The sequence below is a fragment of the Arvicanthis niloticus genome, chromosome 10 (genome assembly GCF_011762505.2).
Source record: "Arvicanthis niloticus isolate mArvNil1 chromosome 10, mArvNil1.pat.X, whole genome shotgun sequence".
NCBI classification, from domain to species: Eukaryota; Metazoa; Chordata; class Mammalia; order Rodentia; family Muridae; genus Arvicanthis; species Arvicanthis niloticus.
In genome coordinates, this window is record NC_047667.1 from 19817687 (window position 1) to 19845542 (window position 27856).

Here is a 27856-nt window from a genome sequence, read left to right on the forward strand (position 1 = left end):
AAACACAGAAATATGTTTTTATGTTAGAAAATATTTTGGAAGATAGTAACAGACCAGAGGTTAGAATTAGTTGTGCCAAAACCAAAGCTCTTAGAAATGAAAGCATCATTAAGATGATTTAAAATATAATAATGGGTGATCGTGTCACTAGAGCACTTTAATTATGTATGTGTACTCCAGTGCAAAAAAATTCACGGAACTTTGTTAATTGTCTTTCTTGTTCTTTGACTATTTGTATCTATTGTATTGTTAGTTCCTCAACCTAGAACTAACCTTAATACTTGCATGTAATTAAAATGGTATAAAAGCAAAAAAAGAGGAGGAGGGATGGGATAGGGGTTTCTAGGGAGGGGAAATAGGGAAAAGGGATGACATCTGAAATGTAATTAAATAAAATATTCAATAAAAAATCCAAAGAAAAAAAGAAAGAAAGAAAGAAAGAAAGAAAGAAAGAAACAAACAAACAAACAAACAAAGGAACTGTCTTGCAATGTTTTCCCTGGTTTTCCAATCTCTCCCTAGGAGGAATTCATGTGCCCCCACAACCTTCTCTGCCATCTGTAAATTGCACACAGATCACTGGCTTCAATTGATAACAAGTCTTATTCAGTCATTCCCTCAAATATGTAAAGATTGAGGATAACTTGTCTACTTAAACCAGTTCTGTGAGGTTTTGTATTTCATTTAATTCCAGGACATTTTCATCACATCCTCCAAAGCTACCTTCTCACTAGTAAGAACTTCATTTTACTCTTCTGCAAATCTAGCAGCTTTTTATACTATATATATATATATATATATATATATATATGCTGGAGATATATATATATTATATAATATATGTTAAGTAGATTGTTGATATATTAAACTAAAGATCCTTTCTGATGTCTCAATGTCTCATCATCTAACTAAAACTGTATCATAAATAAAAACATTATATATGTGTATATATACATATATATACATATATATATATATATATATATATATATATATATATATAGAGAGAGAGAGAGAGAGAGAGAGAGAGAACCTGCAGTCTCGGTTTACTTTCCCTGTAGCTGTGATGACATACCCTAACAGCAGCAACTTAAATGGGAAAGGGTTTATTTTAGACCATAGTTCGAGAAGACAGTCTGCCAGGTGGAGAAGTGCTTGCAGCTAGAGCTTGAGAAAAGAAGCTAAATTGTATCTACTTAAAAAGGAGAGAGCAATAAATCCTTCTGCACTGCTAGCTCTCTCCTTACTTAGCCTACTGAACATACTAAGAACTCAGATTACATTCAGACAAAACCATCTTACAAAGCCTCCCTTGTACTAAAATGCTAAAAATCTCACAAACACAAAGAGGGGCATTTTGTAGACACTACAGGATGGAAACCATAAAATTCAACATCCCAAACCCCACTGGTAGCACAGTTCATCACAAACCATCGGTCATTTCCGCTCCCACTGCCACGTTTGACTGGGAGCTGCGAGTTCCCAACACTGCTCAGCCCCATAAAGGCTGTTGCACTGGATATTGCTAGCCTGGGAGAAGACCCAACTTCAAAACTCATAGTATGCTTTCTGTAACACACACATCTGAAAATAACAAGCTCTGAAAATTATATGTCAAGCTGTCACATTAGAGATCATATATTAACAAACAGTGCTGCCATGAAAATTTGTGTACATTTTTGTGTGTGAACAATGTTTTCCTAAGGTGTATATAGCTAGCCCAGAGACTCCTGGACCAGAGAACTAGTTTGCCAACATTCTTAGCAATAGCAAGCTGGTTTCCAAAGTTAATAATCATTTTACATTCACACCAATAACTCATAAAGAGTCTAATTTCTTGGCCTTTTCCCTCTAAGCTTGTGTTTAGTACATATTTCTTGGTGGCAGTGCATTTGTGGGAGATGCAGTAGCCCTGTTGCTGTGAACATGGTGTCTCCCTGTGAGTTTGATTGAAATTTCTCTAAGGAAAAGTGATACTAACTCATATTTGCATGCAGTTGTTTGCGGTTCATGGAAGTCAGTTCTTTGGAGAAATGTGCATTCAAATCGCTTCATTTTTAATTCAATTTACCACCTTTTGTTGTTAACCTGTGAAAGCTATTTCTTTACATTTCCTGTATTTATGGACAAAGGCTGTCTCTCTAAAGTCTCAGTAGCCCAACATGTCCTTAAATGTCCTGTCTTCTAGCCTCTATTTCCCAAGGGCCAGAATTATTGGTGGCAGACACTGTGCCCAGTTTTCTATTCATCCTTAACAGGATTTCTCTAAACACAGAATATTTTTTTTTAATTTTAATGGCACCCAACTTTTCTCTTTTTGTTGTTGCTGCCTACTCAGAAAGTAAAGATTTACTCTTGTGACTTCTCGTAGAAGCTTTATGGTGTGGCTTTTACATATAGATCGAAAGTCTTATATTTTTTTTTAAGTAGGGGCACAATGGTAATTCTGGAAAAGTACGGGACAGAAGACACAATGAAGACTAAACTTTCTCTTCAAAGATGGCATTGAGAGTGACAGGTATCCTTTTATTTTCTTATCTTCCCTCTCAAGAGTTTATAACCAATAAAGAGAGAAGCCTTTCAGTGTGGCTGGCTCCAGTCTCCCCTGTACTGTGTGTCTCCTGTGTCCCACTCTCCAGCCCTTTTACCTCATTGAGTAACTAGTATCATTTGCCATTTTCACTCCCATATATTAGTAGACAAGCAAACCAACACATTTGTCCATCACAATCAGAAAAATGGTACCACTCATTTCTAATCTACTCGACACCTTATTCCCTTGTTGGGCATTACTGTTTCCTTAATTCTGTACTCATCAAGGCGATAAAACTCTAGCCTTCCCCGCAAGGTAGTCTGAGTGTTTAGTAAATGACTGACCTGTAGGTATCTGAACAAGACGTAAGAAGACTCTAGTGTTGCCTTGGGTTTTTCCCCTCTCAGAATGAAGTGTCTTTGGGTCACTGACATTCCATGCCCCTCCCTGGAACAGAATTACCATAACATTCTTTCCTTTCAGGCAAATGTTCTGGTCAAAGTCTGAAGTTCCAGTGGTGTGGTTAGTGGTTGGCTGAACAAGTGGGAATGAATTTGAGTAGAAATTGAGTCAGTCATAATTTTTGTAAAGGGTTATCTGCTGATCCTTGCTCTCAGCTAACCTTCAAATGTGATAAAATATACTAGTGTTGCTTTTTTTTTTTTTGTCTTGCCTGCCTTTGAGAGGCAACTGGGAGGATGTTTCTACTGATATAACCACAACACGGTCTTCTCATTTGTGGATTCTATAGATACCAATGGTAGACGGATATATTGTACAGATAGTGACATAGTGGTTATATCTGTACTGAGTATGTACAAACTATCTTGTATATTATTCCTTAAACAACACCATGTAAATAGTATTTTCATAGTATTTACATCTTATATATATTACAATTAATATAGAAATTATATAGAATAAACACAAGTAAGTATGATAGTAATCCATAAACACTGTTGGATGAAGATTTTTTTAAAAAGTTCTGTCTTCAAGGGCAATAAGAGATTATTTATACTAGAGCCGAATATTTGTGACCATGGCAAAGGACACAGAATCAGGTGTTCAAATCTTACATTTCTATGTGGCCATGATTTCATGAAACATTTATAGTAACAGAACCAAGAAAGTCACAAATCAGCACTTTTAAATATGTTGCTAGAAATATCAGTGGATTGCAGCAAAGCAGGGAACTTCTGCTGTGGCCCTCAGATGATATCTGAGGACATTCTTGTCTTCTGGGTTGATGCAATCCAGTGACCTGTTGTTACTGTACTCTAAAGGGTTTCATACAACAATCACAAGGACATTAGATGAAATACAAAAGTGGGCAAGGAATAGCTATTAAGAAGGCTAAAGATATGCCTTGCCCCAAACTGTAGCCAGGCTCTGGACCTGCAATATCCCAACCTATGATCACTGCAGTTCTCAATAGCCTTCATGGACTGTTTAATGTCTTTCCAGGAACTTTTGTCATACGGTCCATTAGTATCTACTGAATTTGAACCAAAGCCCAACCTACTACTGTGGACTTAGATTTTTCAAAACCTGCTTTAACAAGGGTCGTTAAACACTTTTACCTCCAATCTAGCCCACCACGTGTCAGAAGTAGTGGAAAGGAAAGGTCTTCATTGTCAAAATATCAGCAGTTTAGCTCACACAAATCATCAGTGGTAGCTCCATCCACTACCAAACACCATTTCTGAATCAACAATGCCAGTTCAATCCAGAAGAAACTGTGAGGCTCTGCCAGTTGGCCCGAGTCCATGGAAGCAGCAAGAAGCTGACAGAATATTAAGAGAAGTTCTTTGGTGCGTTTCTTTCTACAAGGCCACAACAAATGATGGTCAGGGAGGAAGGCAAGGTGAACCAGTATTACAGCGTTGTCCACTGTCCGTTGGATTATACTTACACCCTTTCCAAACTACATGTTCTCTCAAGTATCTGCTCTAGCAAAACATCACATGCCCCTTTTCCAGGCAGCTTCCGGAAAAACACCATGTCTCTGTTCTCAGTGAAATACCCTCCCATGTATCTGCTTCAGCAAAATATCCTCTCATAAGACAGTTTCCAACACAATATTACATGACGCAACTGAGTCTCCAAACCAAATCTTTCCACTTTATACTGTGGTGTTGCAGAAAAGCTTAAGGCAGTGGAGAATACAGCAAGGTTAGCTGGGTATAGAAGCTTTTCCTGGCCTGTAGTCTTTGCCATTTTGTTGAAAAACAAAAATTACACTCACTCACTCTGTCAGCTCCAGCTCAAAACATGCAAAATTGATTAGGTCTTACAATTTAAACAACTTATAACAATCCCTGCATTGTCTGATCTCACAAGCCGTGATTCCAGCTGTGATTTCTAGTCCTGCAGTATTAGAGAGCAATAAAAAGTATTTTACTTTAACACTTGGCATCCACATATGCATACCCACAGGCACTGTCTAGCTATACTGCAGATTCCAAAAACTTGATTACAGTATATAATAACATATAATATCATAACACCAAATCATTCTCTTTTACAAAAAATATAACTATAATAAAATGTATTTTTTAAGAGGGCTGGAGCTTCACTCAGTAGTTAAACCATTGACTGATCATCCAGAGGACCTGGATTCAATTTCCAGCATCCACATGGTGGCTCACAACTGCCTGTAAGTCCAGTTCCAAAGGACCCAGTGCTTATTCTTAGCCTTCAAGCACTAGACATGCTCATGGGTACATGGATATATATGCACACAAAACACTCATACACATAAAATAACAAAATAAATAGATCCAAACAGTCAATGTTAGGAACACTAAGACAATTGAAAATAAACCAAAATGTTTTTATGCTTTAAGAGCAGAGAAACATTGACAGGAAATTATCCTTAGATACTGAGGTCTGTTTCTAGCCCTTCTTGATCATGATTTTATTATGCCAGTCACTGGCCTTGTCTACGAGTAATTGATGTGTTCAAGATGAACTTGCTTTCTCTCCTAGAAGCTGTTTTTATTCTTGCCATTTTTCCAGAAAGAAACTGAGCAACAAAGATTTCTCTTTTAATCTTAAATGGAGATGGAGTGTACCTGATGGTGTTTGGATACTGGTATTTGCCTAACTTCTTGCAAAAGAGTAGTTTTTATAGTATGTTTTAATAAGTGAACAGTGTATGTAGACCGATGATGTATTTAGATATTTGAAGACTAGATTTGTGGTTATTTGCTATTGACATTGCTTCTTCATCTTTCTCTCTGCTTCTTACAAAATAGACCATTTATTTTAACTTTCAAATTTGTTTTTCTATTTTACTAGGAACAAATACATTTTCATTTAACACTTTATTTCCCTTTACCTAACGGAAGGAAACATATAATTGTTGCATTTTTTTATTTTTCTTTGCTTACAGAGACAAAATCTTAGGAAAAATGTATTTTCTGAAAATATGAGTATAAATCCAAAGGAAATGTAATAAAACCTAAAATCATTCTTGTCAGAGTAAGAAAATGGAATTTTTCTAGTGGATCCTGGCAGGGATAATTTCTTTAACCATGGCTATAATTTAAGTTGTTTTTAAACATTAATCTGTTAGGTAGAGAAATAGGTGTGTTTGTAGTCTGGTGAATACTTTATAGAATTATTTATAGAAGTTTAAATCTAAATACAAAGTTTATATTTAAAGTGCAAGAAAAGAAAAAGAAAATCTCATAGATGCTAGCTACTTCTATCCACCTTTATTTCATGATTAATATTTATTATTTTGTATATGTTGTACTTATTGCACATTGTTTTTGAAACTAATTTTAATAATAATAAAATAATATATTTTAAATGGAAGACTAATTTTACACTAGTGCAAAACAATTCTGACACTGACCACATGTATCCATGAAGGCACTGAAGGGAGAGAAAGGACCAGGAGTCAAAGGCCTCATGTGTTTCTTCTCTGCCTTAAAGACTATGGCTAGTAGTACGTAATGCTTTGAACACAGGGATAGCAGGAAAATAGAAGCTAGCTCAGGTGTATATTCTAAGATAGTAGTAAGATGGTCTGGGAAGTGGATTTTTAGAGAGGCAATTCTAATTTCATTTATAAAATTATGGAACTAATTTTGAGAATGGAAAAAATATTCATTCCTATTTAACCCCACCTTCAACCCACTTTATATTTACTAGGCATTCTTAACTACGACCACAAATAACCAGCAAGAATTTATACATGTAACACATTTAATATGTTAATTAGCTTCCCAATACCTTAGGAACCTATTAATAAAGTTAAATGTAATATAAAATGGCCCCTTTAGAGTACAGAAACTAATTATAATCATATTCTATTCCGGACTACTGCATAAATGTAATAAAATGTAGCATAAGTAATGACAAAAGTATTATTCAACTAGCACCTAACAATTTTTTATAAATCTTAAAATAATTATCTAATGAGTGAAGATATTTTGGAGTGACATTTGGTACCGTGAGGATGGCGATGTACTCTCAAATGCTGATGGAAAAATGTGGAGAAAGAATTAGCAGAAGGAGGTGTGTGAAAAAGCGGTGTCAGATAATTATTAATATCTGGTCGCAAAGCTCTGGCCAGTGTGGTGTGCTCTCTTGTCCCCCAGACACTGGCAGTGGCTAAAGAGTCTGCTAGAGGCTGCAGAGACACAATCTGTTTCCATTTTCTTTGTTTAAAATTGTGCAGCTCTAAAAGACACCTGTGATGTAACTTTTTCCTGTTACTGACCTGATAAGTCAATGATGGTAGTAATTTCTCAATTTTATTTAACATTTTGCTATTAAATACCACACACACCCTTCCTTGCCTCCAGCTCACATCATCGATGGACGCACAAATGGTTGAATGTGTCTTCCTCCCTTCTCTTGTGAAGTCTACTGGCAGGATTTTTCAAAACCACTTTTCTCATCCTCATTTTTATGCTCTCTGATCATTTTTTTTTTCATGAGTAATGAGTGGGAGATCAACATTGTCCACATACTGCAAATAAACAGCATCACCAAGCAAAGGATATGCTGTTCTGAGAACGCTGGAGGCTCCAATGGAGCTGATGATACATCAGCATTTAGGACCAAGTGGGAATCAAACGCGTCGGTGGGCGGTTGAATTATTCACACATTTCAATTAAATAGGTTTTCAGGTGGGTTCAGCACATATTTGATTTTGTAACACGTGTTCTCAGTGTATGCCAGTTTATAGGGAGAGATGACAACCCTGAAAACTGGTTGTCAGGGGCAACAGAAAGCATTCAACCAGGAACCTGATGGGACTAACAGCCACATAGAGAGTGGTAAACTTAGCATGTCAGCTGATGTGACCATACAACATATGTGACTCTAGACTAAGCCCTCCGCACCCTGTTCCTATATCCTTGGCCTACACTCAACCTCACTACAAACAGCTCCGGGATAGTGGTCCCCTTCTTCTCAGTATGTTTTGCTGACATGGGGGTGTCGGTGCAGCTAAAATCAGTAAGTGGATGTACACCCCAGGCCCTCATCAAAAGGAGGCTAGCTCAGAGACGTGTTCCCTATGTCTTCAGAGAGCTGTCACTGTGACTTGGTCCCGAGGGAAACACCAATAGCACCCTCCGCAATGGTCCCTCTTTGGCTATCTTTCTTTTCCTGTCTTACCACCATCACCCTCGGTGCTTACCAGAACCTTCTAGGTAAGTCAGCTGTCCCAACTGCTTGTATGTTGAAACAAATCAACTGTTACTCTCGGGCAATAGCTTTTATGATGGCAGACATGGGCTTTCCTCCGCGCATGTGCGGCTTTCGCAGTTCGGACCCATCTGTCTCACCTAAAGGCCCCTGAAAATGTGCTGTGTACCACAGCCTCCTTGTAGTATGTTTGGGGAAAGTAAATGAAGAGACTAAAGTTCCCTACAGGGTTCCATGTGAAATGACAATGGGAGGCACTCAGACAAGAATACAGGCTTTCTCCTCGGGTATCGGGAGAGTGGCTCCAGCCATGTTAATTCAATATTTAGGAAAATGGTGATCAAATCAGATGGAAGCCTTGAGCATACGCAGATAACTGATGTGGTCTTCATAGTCATCAGTCCTTTGAACATCCTTCTCTCAGGTTGGAGTAAGGTTAGAGAGACTACAGAAATCTCCTTCATGGAGGTGACGGCTTGCACATGCTCTGAATGAAAGACACTATTCATAGTTAACAGGAGGCTGGGTATCCTTCAGTGGGTAGCCTAAACTGGGCTGGTTGTGTGTGGGAAGGGGTATGAGGAATGTTGACAGTTACTCTGTACCTAAGGACCTGGATGATGCACCTGTGAGACTGTGAGAAACTGAGCAGTCTAGGGACTCAACAGTGTGAGTGAACCAAAGTGAATTTCGTACCTCATATTTTTAGATGAATGTATTATTTTATATAGAAGTAAGAGATTACAAGAGCAAAATTGATTTTAATTGAAAAAAATGTACACATCGCATTCAGAAAAGCAAATTTATGAGCCACAAGATGATTAATTATTTCATAAGCTTACAACATTATGCTTTAATGAATTATTCTAAGCAGATATTTATTACCATAAACATTGGTGCCAAAGTTACAAAGGTTGCTAAGTGCAGGGAATCTGTTTGGCACTGAACTCAGAAAGCCAATGAGGTACTTCTTCCTCCTTGAGAGAATGTCCAGTCATAACTCCTGGTCAGTGAGTTTTGCCTTGTCTATCTGGAGCTTTAGTAATTCAATCTCCAGAGTCAGCTTGTAGACCTCCAGAGCCATTTTCACATCATTTGAATTTGGCAGACATTGCATGATCTTCTTGCCTGCAAACACATGCTCACAGTCTTTATTGGCCTCCTGAAAGAGATGCAGGTTTGAGATAGCCGTGAGTGGCTTCAGCTGATCATCAAGAAATAGGGCAACAGTATATTACATGGTCGAGAAAAATAGAAGGCAGTATTCCTAGGTCTATGGAAGCTCACTTTTTACATGAGTCAGTGTACTCATGTAAAAATGTACCCATATACTCAAATGAAAATAGAAAAATGTTCTATGCCAACTCCCTAAATGACTTGAGAAAAAAAGCAAAACAAAGCAGGTTCTCTGAATGACTTAGAATGATCCACAGCAAGTCAGGGGTCAGCACTATTGGCTGGGAAAACCATTTTAGTGTTTGATGTCACAGAAGTTCTTGATCTGTGTTACTTACCCGATCACATCTGGGCACCTCTGGGTACCAGGTTCTGTTTTCTGAACAAGTGATGCTTTGGGAACCCAGCATGACAAAGCCAGAGTAACATTGGATGGTGACATTTTCAGATTCAACATACTGATCTTTATCAGCAGACAGCATTCCATTTTCTATCTCTGGTTTCCGACATAGAGCTATAATGAAAACATGTTTTAGATAACCGTGATCTGAGGAAAAGTCTACGGTAATAGACTATGGTAATTAATAGTAATAGTCTACAGTAAAATGAATGAACTGAACTGTGTGTAGTTTATCCTGTTTTCCATTTATTTTGTTAGCAAAATATTGAATATTTGTGACAGTGTATATATACAATATGATTTTGACTTAAGTCTCCAGATACTCCTGCTAACTGAGTATATTATTTTTCTGTTTTATATAAAAGAAAATTCAGATACAGAAAAGGTAAGAAATTTGTCCAAAGGTTTAATGGGTTTAAACAATAACATAGCAGAACATTTTAAAAGTGTGTATGACCCTGAATTTCCCTTGACATAGTAACTCTTACTGCAAACAATTCTACAAGACTGATCATAAAGTTCTGATATTTTTATTTGTACAGTGGGAATAACTGTGTTAAATAATAAATTACTGCAAATGTAGCTCTATTCATAGTATATAAACATAAAGTAAGACCTAATCCTAAATCCTCCTGCTCCCTACAACTAATTGGTGCTGGGTTTTCTCAACATACATCATCTGTATCATGGTAGATGGTACTTTGGCAGAAGTTCTGATGGCAAAACCTGTCACTCTAATATTTGAAAGTAGCCCAACAGAGCCTAAATTGATGCCAGAACAAGTTTTATTGAAGATTTTCTATAGGACCATGCATGTAATTATAAAATGTTTTGCCCCCAGAATATTTCTGAAAACATATATAAAGAAAGTAACAATATGAGCTGCCCCAAGAAAGTTGATACTTGTGACTGGGAGAAAGAAGTAGAGGGAAGTGATGTTGTATATGGTTTTTATGGTTTTGTATGGAAAAATCATCTGTTTATATTTTTATTTAAAATAGACAAAATTGGCTCTATCAGAAGACTGTGAGAAGTTCAGGTAAGCCGCCCATCTGCCAGACTCCCCCGCTCACTCACTCTTTCAGCATCCTCCCATCCTATTCCCAACCCACACCCCCATGCCCTCCTAGCTTCCTGCTAGTCTGCAACTAGCACAGAGACTCCCCACTCTATCAGAAACCACACAGACTGTTAACCAGGCAAAGCTTCCAGAGGTAGGACTTGAACACCAACCCAGTCACAAAACCTTCAACCTATCCTGCCTGCTAGTTGTACTAGGGCAATGGTAACAGAACTTGACACAGAACTTGTGGGAGTGGCCAACCAATGGCAAGTCTACCTTAAGGCCCATACCACACAAGGGAGCCCATGCCCAACACTGCCTGGACAACCAGGAATCAGAGGCTGGATGGCCCAGAGACCTATGATGGAAAAAATCCATAAAATAATTTCTAATGATATCCTTATGTACTTAGAGATGGTGCTTAGCTCAACTGTCATTAAAGAGGCTACCAGTGGTAGCTGATGGGAGCAGATAGAGACCACAGCAAAACAGCAGATAGAGGGGAAACCCAATTGAAAATCTCCATTGGGTCCCTCCCCTTGGAGCTTGGGGAACCTCATGGAAGAGAGGAAGAAAGAATATAGGAAACAAAGGGGCCAAGTAAACCAGGAAAATGAAGCCCAAGGACATCAACTAAGCAGAGCTCATAGGGATTCAGAGACTGAAATAGTGATCACGGACCACACATGGGTCCCTGCTAGGTCCTCTGCATATGTTAGAGTTGTTAGCTTAACATTTTTGTGGGACCCCTAACTAGGAATGGGGTATCTCTCTCTCTCTTTCTTGAGACCCTTTTCTTTTGTGTTGCCTCACCCAGCCTTGATATGAAGGTTTGTGTCTAGTATTATTTGATCTTGTTATGCTATACTCAGTGGATATTCCTGGGAGGCATTTCTGCTCATTTCGGAAGGGAAGTGGAGGCAGAATGGATCAGAGGGAGAGGGGAGGTGAGATTGTGGGGGGCAGGTGGGAAAAATGGAAGGAGGGGAAACTGTAATGGGGATGTATTGAAAACAAGAAGTTAAAAAGGAAGGAAGGAAAGAAAAAAAACTCGTATCATTACAAGAAAAAAATAATGAAATGTATTGTTCTTCATCTGGCAGGGAATAACTTTGCTATCTAATCCTGAAAGCAATTCTACCCCTCTGGCCATGGGGTGGGAAGGAGATGTCATTACCTTTACACTGTGGAGCTGCTGCTCTCAATTGTGAAGATGTACAGGAGATGGTTGCCTCTCCAACCAGTCTATATCCTTCATCACATTCATATGTAACCTTAGTTGTGCTGTAGAATGGTTTAGATATTGTATAACGTCCGTGGGCGATGACAGGCGGAAAATTACAACCTTGATGATGAAACATGGGAAAGAAGGTGAACTTGTAAAGTGTGTCAAACCGCACTTCTCAGGATTGATGTATCTTGGATGCCTCATGCTATGCTTCTTTCCTCCCTCCCTGTAAGATCACTGGACCAAAGCCATGCGCTTGTGCTACCTTCCTGGAAGTCTTAGGTTTAGGAATTTGGATACTTCAAACTATACACTAGAATAATTTGAAATGTGGATTTTCTCCTGTGACCTATAAGTTAAAGGTTTAGCTCCCAGATGACACTATTGGGTGATGTTGGAAACTACTACAAGGTGGGGCCTCATGGGAGGTCCCTAGGTCACTAGGGGCTTGCTCTTTGTGGAGAGTGTGTATCTCCAGCGCTCTCTTTTTCCTTGTTCTCTGGCTCATGACTGTGTACATTGTTTTGCTCTGGTTTACAGTTCTGTCATGATGTGTCACCTTCACACAAGTGCAAAGCAATGGGGTCAACAGAACCAAATCTAAAACAAACTGAACCTTTCCTCTTTGTCTCACGTGTCTGTGGTACTGACAGAAAGCTGACAACACAAGCTGCTCCCTTTTCCTTCCTTTACAGACAATTCATTTACAGTGTTGGGGTCCATTTTTGACACAAAGGCTGGATCCCATTCCAGGTTACACCTTGTCTGTGGTGTATAATACATGATCAATTCTATATTTTTAATACTCAGTTGTGTAAAGGATGCCAAAATTTTTTTACTAAAACATTGAGGATAGTTAAGTTAAAGACCATGGCAATAGAGAGGGGCTGTCTGTGTTCCCTGCTTTCCTGGTGACAATACAACGTTTCACAAAAATAAATCTCTCAAACCTCTGCCCTTTCCATGCCTAAAATAAAGGTGTGTGCTGTCTTCCTGCTTGTCAACACAGACAGATCCCAGCACGATGAGAGGAATGTGGAAACAGACTATAGTGCTTGATCATAGATATCCTAGCTTTGAGACTAGGACCACCCTCTCATTACCTGTTACATCTCTTAGATATGCAGTCCTTTGTTAAAACAGTAGCTGAGACAAAGTTCCAAGTCACTGCTTTGGAAGAGTTACTTCCTGGGTGTTTCTTTTGGAAAATATTCTTAAACTTATTTCTATTTTTAATCTTACCAATTGGTCTGTTGTTTCGGTAGAGTGACTCTACCACAGACTTTGGAGGACTGTGGGAAGTTGTATTTTCCTTCCTTGAAACACATCCATGAAATATGGCAAAGATGTCAATGCACCTGTAATCTCTGAGTTGTTGCTCTCTAACCAAATAGCTCACCCATCTCCACCAAGAAAAAAATGTTCACTGTATGCTTTGTTTTAGAAGAAAACTTAAAGAAAATAAAAATGGTGACTCTAACATTGTGATAATGAACAAAGCAAGACACAGAGCCACCATCTGGAAAGGAGCACTATGGAGGTCCACACCCAGCAAGGAGGAAGTTGAATAAAGTGAATAGTGCCCTGAGCTAGAACTCTACTGTGGCCGCAAGCATTTCAGTAAATGTACCCCAGTGTGGGGAAATCGATCACTGCAATATAGACAACCAAAATGCTGCAGCTGCCATGGCAGAGAGTAGAAAAGGGCTTAAAGGACTCAGGTAAGTGAGCATGACAGAGTGTTTGTACTATAAACACTGAAACACAACCAAGAGATTACGTTATACAAGTCACAGTGTCTACCAAAGCCGTATAGGAGATAAGTGCCTGAGGCATTAAAAATGAAGCACAAGAGCACAAGGTCAGAGAGGAAACCCTCAGAAATGTCAGAATAATAGGTAATGGTGTCTTTACAAGTGGGAATCTATCAACAGCCTATAAGGACACCACTCAATTTATATCACAAAAAATTGCAAATGAATCATGAAGGAACTGAAGTCATTTAGCCCAATAAAAGTCATAATCTCAAGACAAGTGTGGTAGTCAATCCCTGTAATTCTAGTACTCTGGAGGCCATGTAAGAGGCCAGGTCTAAGAATGCCTGAACTACAAAGCAAAATCTTTTCTGACGAAATGATTGAATGTCACAATTCCTTCCAAGGATTCTTTGCTTATATCAGTTTCAAGCCTATGATACTGACTAAAGAAAGTTAATGTTATTTAAATTTTATTTCACATATGTGTATAGTGAATGGAGAAATTAGCAAGTGTGGTAGTTTGAGTGAAGATGGTCCCTTAGGCTCATAGATTTAAATGCTTGGTCACTAGGGAGTAGCACTATTTGGAAGGATTAGGAGATGGGTCCTTGTTGGAAAAGGTGTGTCAATAGGGATGGGCTTTGAGGTTTCAAATGCCCCCATCAAGCCCAGAATGTCTTTTATATATTCTCTCTCTCTCTCTCTCTCTCTCTCTCTCTCTCTCTCTCTCTCTCTCTCTCTCTCTTTGCCAATGGACCACTGGATATAGCTCTTAGCTATTTCTCCAGCACCATTTAAGACTGTGTACCACCATGCTTCCCACTATAATGAAAATGGATTAAATCTCTGAAACTGTAAGTAAGCCCTCAACTAACTAATTTTTATAAGAGTTGCCTTAGTCATGGTGTCTCTTCATGGCAATAGAACACTAAGACAGTACCACTAAGACAATATACAGTTAAATAGGTTGAAGTGGACATTCTCATATTTCTATTAAGTTCACCAGTTTCTTCGCTCTATAATTAGGATTTTTGGAAACCTCAGTCTTCTATTAAGAGCAACAACCAAACCCTATCACAGGCTTTTTACCACATGTGATATAGGTGCTATAAAAAATGAACACATTAAGCAAATGAGATCACTGATTTTGAATAGGTCTGTTTTTTTCCATTCCTATAAGAAAAGAGATTAGAAACAGTATCTACATTCTTGGAAAAGTCAAGAGCATATATTTTTAGCTTAGGTCTTGGGCTATAATAACCCACCTATCTCAGTTACAGTAGAGCCTAAAGATATCTTGACAATCTGGATATCCAGAGCACATTACATTAACCTAATATATTCACTAATTTATATATAATATGTAGTCATATATTATAATAAGTATATAACTATATACTATAATATATAATAAAATTATATATAATATATAAATATATAATACTAAAATGAATTGTACTGCTGAGAATGAAATGGCTAGCGTGATGATATTCAAATACTCAAAGAATATGAACAGCCCTGTTGCACTGACAATGTTTTTAGTTCCAAGGTTCAGTAAATACTAGGCTATTCATTGAAGCCAAAGTCATAGGATTTCCTCTTGCCCATCCTACTACCAAGAACGACAGAGCAACAAGCAGGCCTTTTCAGACTCTAGAAGGCGCATAATCTATATCCTTGAGAATGTTGCCCTAACCCCTATACTAGGTGACACAGGAGACTGCCAGCTTTGAGTGGATGCTCCAGTTTGGAGAGAAAGGCTTAGCAGATCTGGGTCAGTCTATACTGAAATCATGCTGATGCTAGAGACTGTAGGATTGGACTTTGCGTGCTGAAGCTATCTATAATAGGGACGTCTTCAAACGTCAGTGGGACAGTCACAACACAGACTAATGAGATCCTGAAGGAAGGCCATACATTAAAGATGGGAATTGTATGATAATTAAAACACACACCCTGGCATTTTACCATTTTACTTAACTCCTTAGAGAGACAAAGCTCCTGACCTTGAGCAATTGACCATATAGCCAGAATCCTTTGTCATGAGTGATATCTGTAAAATGCACCAAATTATAAAGTCAGGCAAGTGAGAAACACTTAAAACAAAAATGGAACATCTGGGATCAAACATTGGAAGAATCTGATGACATGTCTGAAAATGCAACCTCAGAAAGCTCCATCCCTGTTGGTGCCTGGCTGTTGCCATGTGAATATCTCAGCTCACACTTCTGGCTATAGGATTACTCACTCTAGATCACTGGCAAGATGAAGAAATGTCTCAGCCTTGATTGACAGACAGGCCTTTTTCCACGTGTGTACAAGTTGAAATGAATGGAGGTTACATTAAGCCTAGGCAAGGTAATCCTGTAAGACAGTAGTAGAGGGCAGCCTTTGTGATAAGCATAGCTGTATGGGGCACACCTGAAAAGAAGTGGCCTCAGAACAGACTACATTGGGACTAGTGAGATAGCATGAACACTCTGTCTGGCCAGGTATTTTTAAGGAGAAAGATTGGAACACTGGGCACAGAGACCTGGCACAGAGGGTAAGTAGACACAGAGGAGCAGGCATGAAGGTTGAAGGTCTTACTGTATATGTTAACTACAGAGCATCCCCTATAGAAGAGATGTTAAAGGACCAAGCAGAAAAAAAAACATGCCTCTGCCAGTTAAAGTTGGATGTCTCCTGTCACTGTCTTTTTTTACTGGTGCAATCAAATGGGTAGAATCAAGGGATAGAAAGAGCAGAGTTTTCCAGGATGCGAAGAGAAGATATGCAGAGGCCAACAACGTGGACTCCCACTTAGCAAAGCCAATCATCACTTCTTCTGAGTTTCCAACATTCCAGAAATGATGTCCTTGACACTGTGGCTAGAAGTAACCAAAAAGCCACCATACAATTTGTCTTTATCAGACTCCTTCTACCTTGGAAGTCTATAATTCATTTTGATAGACAAGTATTGCAGACATGAGTCTGCCTTCCTTGACTGCTCAACCTCAGTCATTACTTACTTTAAGGACTATAGAGTAGATTGGTTATGCAATCCAAAAATATGATTGCTATATTGATCATTTGGAGATGAAGGCAACTTGAGAAACTAGCTGCAGAAAGGATCTACCAAAACTCCCACTTACCCACCTGTAGCAAGCCATAAAACTTCCTTGAGAAAGAGGCCTTCTTTGTATCAGCATAAGAAAATGTCAGCAGAAAATGGAGACCATTGCTGCAATGTATCTGCAAATTAATTCCCTAAGATAACCCATATATTCCACTAGTTTTCCACTCTCTTCAGACCTGGTTATAATAATCAGACTCTTCTCTTGGGCCTGAAGATGACTAGTAGATGGCTTTTATTTTAATGCAGCAGAAAGCTTAGGATCTCTGCCTTCATTTCTTAAAAAGGCAGCTTCTTTGATTAAACAATTAAGATCAGGCTCCTCCTCAATTCTTCATGTGTGTCATGTTTAAACTTCTAGTGACTCCCTCAAAAAGGTGCCTGTTTTGAAGTTTTGGTTCTCAATACAACAGTATTCCAAGGAGGCATTAAGCAAGCAACTGGGTCATAAGGATCCTGACTCCATCAAGAGATGAATTCATTTATTGATTCATAATTTGATTTAGGGGAAGTAATGAAAAAGTTAGAAACCAGGGCCTCGCTGTTGGAGGTTAGACACAGCAGACATGCCTTTGAAGTATGTGTCTTGTTCCCTTCCTCTTCTTTTCAATCTCTCTGCTTTCTGAACACTACTAAGTATTCAGCACTATGACATTCACTACAACTTCAGCATAGACTCAGAGTAATTGAGTCAGCAAAACAGAGTGTAACTTCTATTGCCATGGCCAAAAGTAAATCTTCCCTTCTTTAAGCTCTTACTCTTAGGAACTTGTCATAGCAACTGTTAAAATGTTAATTATATAAGAAGTGTCTAAGATCTAGTGATGCAGGGCTGAGGGAGATGGCTTAGGGGTAAAGCATCTGTCATATAAATCAGAGGATGTGAGTCTGAATTCCCAGAATGTATATAAAACTAGGCACAGTATAATGCACATCTCTAGACTACTAGTGGTCCTATGGGAGGATGGAGGCAGAGGCAAGAGAATCCCTGAAATCTTTTGAGCTAGCTAGCTTAATGTATGCAGCCCAAAATAAGAAACTGTCTCGAAGAAGGTAGGATGTGAAGACTGACTCCCTCCCCAGGCACCTGGATGCCTTTACATACACACAAGGAGGAGTGGGAAGGGGGTTAATAGCCCCAAATTTACCTGACCTATTTCATTCCCCTTAAAAACTGAAGCTACTAAAAGAAACTGGGATATTTTGCTTTTAAGTCTAGAACCTAGAACAGTGTCTAAAAGTCTCTTGTAATTGTTCTAAATCTAAAATCACCTTTAAGGAAAAGTGAAGTCCTCCAGATAGACTGCCCCATGATGAGATCACCTTCCTGCTTGAGGACAACTACTCCAGGTCAGCAACTCTGGCTTCCTCTCTAAGCAGGAGAAACCACTGGGAACCTGACTGATCCCTTAACACACTTCTTGGGAGTGACTTTGCAAAACTACAAGTAATATAGTGGTAGTGATCAACCTACCCACAATGCATCTGTTCTTTTTCTACTTAAACCTAAACATCAAAGAAGGGCTGAGATGCTTAGTCTCCGCTACCTTGCCGACATGGTCATATTAATTATTTACCTTCTTTTCCACCCTTATTTTCCCACTTAACCTCTGCCATGAGCAGCTTGGTCTAATTTTCTGGGACCTTCAAAGGAAGACCTCTATCTTAGAGCTCAGGTAATACAATACTCTCTTCATATTTACTATCCCTACTCCAAAAAATATTTTGCTCTCAGTTCTTCACATTTGTTCTTTAGCAAAATATATAAAGTTTTCTGCTTTGGCCATTTCTGCATATTTTGAACTCTTATGATGGTTTCCATATATGTATAAAAAACTCATGAAAAGTGTGGAACCACCCGTCAATCAGTCTGTGTCAATTGGTTCCTAGCCCCTGTCAATGATCCCACTTCCTGGAGGAAAGAGAAACAGATATTGCCCCAAACCAGATACTTTTAATCCTAAGTAGTGCTGAGGATTGAGCAATCAGGAGTAGGCTGCTTAAAGAAAGATCCTCCATCTCCAACCCCAGGAGAGATCCATGACAACAGAGTCACAAATAACAGTTCAGAAACACAGGAAACATGACAATCCAGGACAAGATGACTCCTCCACAGTTAAAAAAAAAAAAAAAAAAAAAAACAATGTGTGACTCCTCAACTACTAAGCTCAAAGACACAAACATCGGTAAAATGAAGATGAAGATTTTGGAAGTTTATTGAAAAATGATCAATGAACCAAAATAGAGTATAAGTATATGCATTTAACCCAAGAACTTGAGATGAAAGTCAGCATAATAGAAGGGAAAAGCCAACAGAATGGGTAGGAAAACAGCACTGTGAAAAGTCAGCACCATGGAAATACATTCAGCGAATGAACTGAGATTTTTGAAAAACAGAAATACAAAAGAAAAACTCAATGAATCAAAGAAAAGACACAGTGAAAGCATTGCCAACTCTTACTTATCAAGTATATGAAAGGCCATCAGGAGGATAGGACAAGGTTGATGGGCTTTCACATATAAACATTGATGAGAAGAAAAGGAAATGACTGTGACAACAGCAGCCAAGAACGCTGGGACGTGAGCAAGGGAACAAACCCAAGAATCATGGGCTCGGAGAAAGAACTAAGATAAACACTAAAGACCTACAAAGACTACTGAATGGAGTTAAAGCAGAAAGGTTTCCAGATCTACAGAGTAGGAATAAACATTAAAACACAAGAGGCACTTAGAGAAGTAGAGATTCAAATATAAGGCCCTTTCTGTGACATACTATACTCAAGATAACGAATATACAAAGCAAAGAAACAATATTAAAAGTTGGAAGGTAAAAATACTAGCATACCTACAAAAGAAGAAACACCAGAAAAACATCAGGTTTTCTGTTTTGTTTTGTTTTTTAACTCATCAAGTCTAAAAGCCAGGAAACTATGGAATGTTCCGTTTCAAGCCCTGAAGTAAGTGGCCAACAGCCACAACTCCTACTACCAGCAAAGCCATTGTTTGGGTTGCTTCTTTTGCTGCTGTGTTAAAACAAGGGTTCCATTACATTCACTCACAGTTCCAGTTCATTATTGTGGAAAAGTAAAGCAGCAGGAACTTGAAGCCACTAGTCACATTACAGCCATGGTCAGGAAGCAAAGGAGAATGAATGTGCAGATACATACTCAGCCCATCGGGCCAGGCCTCCACCTATGAAAATGGTACCACCCATATACAAGACAGGTCTTCCCACCTCAACATGACCAAAATAGTCCTCCTCACCCTGACATATGCACCAACAAACTGCCTAATTTAGTCAATCCCTCTCTGGCAGTCTCTTCTCAGGTGGTTTGTCTGACAACTAAAACTAACCATTACAGTTTTGAAACTCAGAGATACAAGGATACTTCAGGTAAAGCACAAATCAAGGCAGTTACTACCACCAAGCTAGTATTGCAGGAGACACTTAAAGAGACACGATACAGAGAAGCAAGACATTTCCCATGATGGGAGCACAGAAAGTGATAAATACCATGAGCAAAGTATCTGAACAGAATAAAGCTAGGAAGTACTCAATGGTGTCCAACATGAACCACTAAACTATAGAGGAGAAAGCACAGAGCAAACAACTCAAGCAACCAGAAAACAGCAAACAAAATTGCAAGAATTGCTAGCTATCTCTTAATAGTAGCCTCATGCATAAGTGCTCACAAATCATCAACAGAAAGATGGACACTAGCTGACTGATTCTGCAAACTAAATACAACTGTCCGTGCTTTCCAAGTTACATTCACTGACTGAAAGTCAAAGTTCTAAGAGAGATCCATCTCTGGGCACGGTGGCGCTCTCCTTTAATTTCACCACTCAGGAGGCAGAAACAGGTGGATCTCTGTGAATTCAAGGCCAGCCCGTTCTACAAAGCAAATTCCAGGACACCCAGGGCTAAACAGAGAAACCCTGTCTTGAAAAGCAAACAAACAAACAAAAAATAAAGAATATCTATCAAGCAAGTGGAAACAACAATTTGAGGGAGAATAGCTGTTCCTGCAGTTTGGTGAAGGGGAACAATTCAACAATTCAACAAAAAGATGCACAGGACTTCCTATGTATCCCAGTCTCACTATTATGTTGCCCCAAGGTGGCCTTGTACTTAAATTTTCCTTGCATTGGTCTCAATACAATTTCTTTTAATAATCTCCACACTATTAATATAAAGAAACTCTGGGGCTGGAGAGATGGCTTAGTGGTTAAGAACACTGGCTGCTCTTCCAGAGGACCTGGGTTCAATTCCCAGCACTCATATGGCAGTTCACAATTGTCTATAAGAGAATTCTAGTTCCAGGAAATATGACGTTAACACAGACATACATGAAGGTAAAACACCAATGTACATAAAATAAAAATAAAATTTAAAAATGAAAAGAGAAACTCCCCCCACAAAATATAGTTGTATAAGCTCTTACTCAGATAACATGCTGGTGTTTGGGGTTGCCATGTGCCATCTGATCTGCAAGTAGCTGAAAAGATTTTACTACCATCACATACATATGAAACTTTGTCACCATAGAAATAAGTACAGCCATTCTCAGGATGCGCTTTTGTATGCTGGATGACTGTAACACTCTTTGGGTCTGGTGCTGGACAGCATAACTCTAGAGGGAAAAAAAGGACAATTAAAGGGTCAACAATATCATCATGAAGATGTTCTTATAGTTAATGATTCAATTTCTGCACCACTGGAAAAAAGTTTTTGGCAACAGAAAAGGAAACCCAAACACTCAGTCTGTACCTTATATAAAATTTCTGTATAAAAACAAAACAAACAAAAACCAAAAAAAAAAAAAAACAACAACAAAAAAACCCTCAAATCTAGTCACTTCCTCCCAAAAAACACATTTTTATTGTTTGAAAATGTCAAACATGCATACAATGTGTTTTAATAACGTCAACTCCAATTCTCTCCACACATTCTTTCTTATCCTCTATTCCCTCTCAATTTCATGTTTTCTTTTTTAAACATGCCGAGTGCACTTAATGCATTCAGTATCTGTACAGGCGTAGGGCCATCTCCTGAAGCATGGGTAGCTTATCAGAAGCTGCATCCCTGAACAACATGACAACAAAAATCTGACTCTCTATTCCCAGGCAGCCATTGGTTGCTAATAGCTCTGTGTTGGGTCTCTAAATACAAAGAGAAAGTGGTTGGTTACTCCCGTAATATTTATGCTTTTACTGCACCAGTGGCAAATCTTGCTAGGCCAGGAATTAGCAAGTAGCTTGCAACAGTTCACAGCTGGGTAAGGCTAATGCTTACTCCCCTCCTCCCCCATAGTGTGCATAGCACCTTGCAAGCATCTAGATTGATACAAACTTGCCTTCTCCGTGTTCTATGACTCAAGTATGAGTGATGGCAATAACCTTCCATTTGCACCCTACTGACCAGTGGCCTATTAAAGAAGTAACCCGTACCTGGCACTGAGCTTTTTACTGATAGCCTATGGTGCCCGAGAGAGCTTCCCCCCTCCATGCCTGTAATAGGATAATTCATCTTAAGCTCTTTATATATGTGTATGTTATATGTTTGGGAAGCTTAAAAAGTAGGGGGTTTCCAAACGGCTTTTAAAAAATCTTTGGTGTTATGTCTCCCCATACTTTTTCCTCTATTCTGCCCTCCCACCCCTTCCCTCCCATTTAACACTAAGACCAACAATTGGTCATACTCATAGCTAGGAGTTCAAGTGCAATATAACTAGCCTATAAACATTATAAATACTGAGTGTATAGCTGAATGAATTTTTATACACAGACATCCAAAAGCATACAACCATGAAATCCATAATCTAGATGAGGTAATAGAAACTTCCCTGTATTCTAGAAGCATTCTTTATGCACTCTTGGTCACAGTATTGCTCCCAAAAGATTAACCACTAGCTTAGATAGTTTGTGATAAGATGTTATTTTTGCATGTAAGTATATAAACTTATAAAATTTACATGAAGAGAATGTGTATGTGAGGTTTCAGAGGCTCTAATGCCATTGGTCACTGTTTTGACTGTAATTACCCCCTTAGCATTATCTTTGAATGATTCAATTTCTCTACTTTGTCCTCAAGCCCTGAAATGTGGCGACCCACTGACAGGTCAGTGGAAACAGCTTCATATCTTGTTTGTATTCACTCATACATTTTTCAAATCTGATTCAAAGCATAAAAATTCCCTGTAATCAGAGTTTGTTTTTACTGCTAAAATGGCAAGCTTATGCTAGGTTAAAAAAAAAAAAAAAGAAACAATTTTTCTTTCTTAGAAATTTCACTGAGGTCTGTAAAATAGTAATTACCTGCCTGATGGTCTCCTCTTTCTAGACTACTGAAGTAAGAATTCTAGGCCAGGAGTAACTCTGTTAGGTATCAACCTACTTGTTGTTCAAGAACTATAAAACACATGCCAATTTGAAGCTGGCTGAATTCATAATGGTCTCATGGATTTTTCTTTCTGCCAGAACCCGCAAAGTTCACGTGAAGAAGGAAGGACCGTGGAGTCTCACTCTGACAAGATTTGAGCTGTGTGTCCCACCTCAGATCCTCCAGTAGTGAATTTGAAACTTAAATCTGCATGCTGTCCGGCTTTTCTATCTATTTCTATTTGATTCTAATGTAACCTACAGAAAGATTTACGATCTTGGCACCTAAAATTTTATGGTTACTTTTAGTACTAAATAATTTATTCTTTGGTTAAAATAGTGTATTCGATTTCTATTTTAAGTGATAAAACTATATTCATTTGAGGTACATGGTCCAGTCACTTATACATTTAATATGCACACACATTTTGAAAACCAAAACTCACCCTTACATCCTTTAAACAGGCTCCAGCTGAAATCCTTCTGACAAGTCACAGCCATGAGCTCTTTAGGTTCATACCCATAATGACAGCGGTAGTAGAACACAGTCCCCACGACATATGCATCTTCCTTTCTTGGCTTGCGATTGCTTACCCAGTGAGCATTTGGAATGTCTGGGATATTAGTGCAACTATCTGCTCATGAAACAAGGAAAAGGAAAAAAAGACATTGTTAACATGGAACATGTCTTACTAAAGGGTGCCAGCAGGATCTAGCATTCTGTAGCTCACATATTATCCACACCAGAAAACATATAAAGACTCTGCTAAGTTTAGCCCGGCACCTAACAGGTTACAACCAATGGCACTACCAAATGTTTTCTGTCTACTGTGCCAACTGCCCTCCACAGCAGTTCTTCTCTCCATGGTACTTTAGACAGTCTGGCTTCTAAATGGACACATTAGGCTTGTTAAACGAACATGGCAGGGAAACTTTCATATACAACAAAAAGTAACTGTGTTTGTTTTCTTGACTATGGAAATGGAACAAAAGCCATTTCCCTCATCCAGAAAAGCTTAGAACAAGAACAACCAGAGCACTGAACAGGACTGGGCTTTGAATCCTGTCTTCTTTCCTGGCCTGGTACTGCTACCTCACAGGTAATATACACATCTACACAGTCGATGTTCATTACACATTACATTGTACCTCCAAACATTTGCCATGAGGCACAGAGCAAAATCCTTCAGAAAGTACAGACTGACAGACTTTAGATATTCATAGAGTTGTGCAGCTTTCTATCCTACCCAATTTCAAGATGTCTGTATCATCTCATAAAGAAACCCCAGTTGTTATTGTGGTTTTCTAAGTATTACTCCTATATTGAGCTTTTTAAACAAATGGAACCACACAATATTTTTTCTTTCCTTTTGTGGCTGGCTTTCCATATTAGACACCATACTCTGCAGTTAATCCATACCGAGCATTTGTCAGTACTTCGTTTTTATTGTGTATGATAATCCAATGTATAGCTACACCGGTTTATCACTGTTGTCCTATGGATGGGTAACCAGGTTGTTGGCTATGGTAAACAATGCTGCTCTGAACTTTCATGTAAAAAATCTTCTGTGTAGGTATATGTTTTCATTTCTCTCTGGCAGAATCAAACATTAACCACATGCTCAGACTTCAGAGAAACTGTTGCAATCATTTTCAAAAATGGCAGTAATAATTTAGTTTCCTCTGTGGAACGTCATGTAGCTTTGGTGAGATTACAGGTTCAGCTTTCTTTCTCCCAATAAGAACCTATCCATAAAGCACCTGAGATTCCTGGAATGCCTCTCCATGCAAACGAGGCATTCACAGAACTCCAAAACTCAACCCAATGATTTTCATTTACCCTGAAAACTCCTTCCCACTCTCCAAAGTCCACATATACCCCTGGTTCACCCCGAATAAAGTATATGCATTCAAGCCTAATCCAAATAAAGGTATGTGCACACGCTAAGATTGTCTTAGAGACCTGTTTTATTGAAGACCATCAGGCCATTGCCTAAAAGAGGTGTAACGCTAAGATCCTTGGAGAAGGCCTTCTCTCCCACCCTCCCCACAGCCTCTTCCAACACTCTCACCCCCAGTATTCTCTTCCATCTGGACTAAAATCCTGCAGAATTCTACCCATTCTAGACTCAGCTTCATCCTTCCAGCCTAGTATGCAGCTGTGTGTAGATACCCTGAGCAGGAGAAAGTGGAGGATGCGGAACCACAGCTGGATCCCAAAATGCATACCACTCTATTTTGCTTCTACCTTTATAGAATATACTCACATGAAATTCTATATACTCATATGCAATTTAAAAACCATAAAGGAGAGAAAACAGGTGATGTTTTTCTTTTTGAGATTGGCCTAATTAGCTTAATGTGGTTACATTTTGCCATAGACAGGAACTGGAAAGAATAAGTCACTTCCAAAGACAGACAATACCTTAGGGTAAAAGGATGGAAGAAATTTTTTCAAGCAACTGAGCCTAAGAAACAAGCTGTAGTAGCCATTCTAAAACCTCCAACCTGAGAACACAAAGGAAGGGACTCATGACTCCACCTGTATAGGTAGTTGAGGGTGGCCTTGTCAGGTCAGTGGAAGTGGAGGGCCTTGGTGCCTGAAAGTTTGGATTCCCTAATGTTGGGGAATTTGAGAGCAGGGAGGCAGGAATGGGAGGATGGTGGGAGCACACCCTCATAGAAACTCCCAGAATTATATGGATTAGACATGACAGAGGCAGGCCACCAGAAGACTAGATTCCAGAATTCAAACAAAAAAAATTATCTTGATACTAAAATTTATTTTGAGAATTGCATATTGCAAAATACACAGCCTTGGTGTATCTACTCATCAAGCAAGCTGAGCAGACCTGCTCAAACTTCTGATGTCCTGGAATTCCAGCTAGATGCAATGAAGACACAGACATCAGAGGGTTATCAATTTACTCTTCCCCCAGCCCCTCTTCTAATATTTCAATGCCCCTAATCAGCTTGAAGAAGTTAATAAAGAGTTGGTGCCTCTAGTCCCTGGGCTTGGGGACTGAGGTGGTTAATATTGGGCTGTCTTTCTAGGGAAAAGTAGTGGTTTTGTTGGAACAGGAAGGAATAGCTAGGAGTTTTTGAATAGCCATAACCTATTGGTAGAAATCTGTTTAACTGTTATTAAGCTGAAGTTATAATTTCTTAAATGGTACAAAATTTACTTTGATTTCAAATTTAAGGTATTCACTGGTACAAGAGTTTCTTATTGATATAAAAGTGAGATAAATATTGTTACTCTCATAGGCATTGTGCCTATATAACACATTTAGGAATACAAGGCTTAGACCCAGTCCTTCTTTAACTTTTTTAACTGATTTGAGATGGTTAGCCTGTGAGTTAAGGGCCTATAGTAAATTCATGGCTCTGAGTTTATTGTTAGGATGTTTTCTATATTTTATTTAGAAATAGCTGAGAGGAGTTAACAGATAAGAGTCCAGATTGCCTTACATGGATAGTTGGTTTTCAAAATGTCAGAAGCCCACAGAATTGATGTTACAAACATTTTTGTAGTAATGTTCATTTTGATGAGAGAGCTGTCTGCTCTTGACAGCTTCCCTGTCTTCAGATTCTAAGAAGAAACTGAGCATCTTTGGAGTTACTCCAGTTGTGGTGAGACAGCCACTAGGCAAGAATTGCCTCTTTTCACCTACAGACAAATTACTGTCCAGAAAAGGACACACTTGCAGAATAGTCAATGATTATATCTGCCAAGACAGAGTAATCAGCCCTTAATAATTCTGCTTTACTAGGCCTGTCATAATCCTGTGTCAGAAGGCTGAAGATTGGATGCTCCAACGTCTTGTAGTATAGGGACTGTCCAGGTGTTCAGCGGTCTCTATAAATTGGCTAATGTTTAAAAGCTATCCTTTGTGCTTCCCATAATTTCAGTTAATTCAGTCATTCTGGATTTCTGATGGGGTTGAAGACTTATAGTCTCATAGCCAATCTTGGCTATTTACTTTGAGAGAAAAGATTTGAGAAGATGGTTTTCAGCTAACACTCATTCTAAAGCCAAGAAAAAAGCCAGGTTCAGAACTAAGTCTCTTAGTTAGGAGAGATGACAGAGGTTCTGCTTAGTCAACAAAATGATAGACTAGGTATTAGGTCTATCTTGTACCTTGCTGATACAAATTGGTATAGTTATGCTCTAATTGTATTTTGAGAGAAAAGGGTTTTTTATTTTAACAGGAAGGGTGATATGTAGAAGGTGCTAAGGTGGGAGGAGTAAGGAGAGAAGGAGGAGAAGGAGAGGAAGAGCTAGGAGATAAAGGGGGGAAACATGGAGGTGGTTGTTCTAGGTTGGGTATTGGGTTACACTTCTGATTGTATGGGCCTCTTGTTATTGAGCATTACCAAACTTATAAAGCCTTTGATTAACATTTACAAAAAAGTTACTAATAAAAATAATAATAAAAAAAGAATGAAAAAAAGACAAAAAGAATAAGTCACTTTATTCAGTAAACCTCTTCCTATAGTGTAGAAGCTGTGAAAAGGGAAAAGGAGTGTGTCAAT

At 38.7% G+C, this 27856-nt stretch overlaps 2 protein-coding genes and 1 long non-coding RNA gene across 5 annotated transcripts in view; 1 reads left to right on the plus strand and 2 right to left on the minus strand.

The window, feature by feature from the left end:
- LOC117716346 (zona pellucida sperm-binding protein 3 receptor) overlaps positions 1 to 2987 on the minus strand; it is a 51791-nt gene extending 48804 nt beyond the window's left edge. For both annotated transcript variants that reach the window (XM_076941745.1, XM_076941744.1), the window contains exon 1: positions 2878 to 2987. The gene's annotated coding sequence lies outside the window, so the exon portion shown is untranslated. The remainder of the gene's footprint in view (positions 1 to 2877) is intronic.
- Positions 2988 to 8941: 5954 nt separating this feature from the next.
- The window catches only part of LOC117716073 (C4b-binding protein alpha chain), a 43754-nt gene continuing 24839 nt past the window's right edge, over positions 8942 to 27856 (minus strand). For both annotated transcript variants that reach the window (XM_034512922.2, XM_076941103.1), the window contains exons 9-13: positions 23767 to 23955; positions 21385 to 21573; positions 12017 to 12184; positions 9715 to 9890; positions 8942 to 9362 (exon numbers count right to left, since the gene is read on the minus strand). In XM_034512922.2, coding sequence (XP_034368813.1) covers positions 9195 to 9362; positions 9715 to 9890; positions 12017 to 12184; positions 21385 to 21573; positions 23767 to 23955 — 890 coding nt within the window. In that variant the 3' untranslated portion in view covers positions 8942 to 9194. The remainder of the gene's footprint in view (positions 9363 to 9714; positions 9891 to 12016; positions 12185 to 21384; positions 21574 to 23766; positions 23956 to 27856) is intronic.
- On the plus strand, positions 12181 to 23914 carry LOC143443647 (uncharacterized). Its single transcript, XR_013112790.1, has 3 exons — positions 12181 to 13788; positions 14594 to 14678; positions 23420 to 23914. It is a non-coding gene; the product is annotated as an uncharacterized LOC143443647 (long non-coding RNA).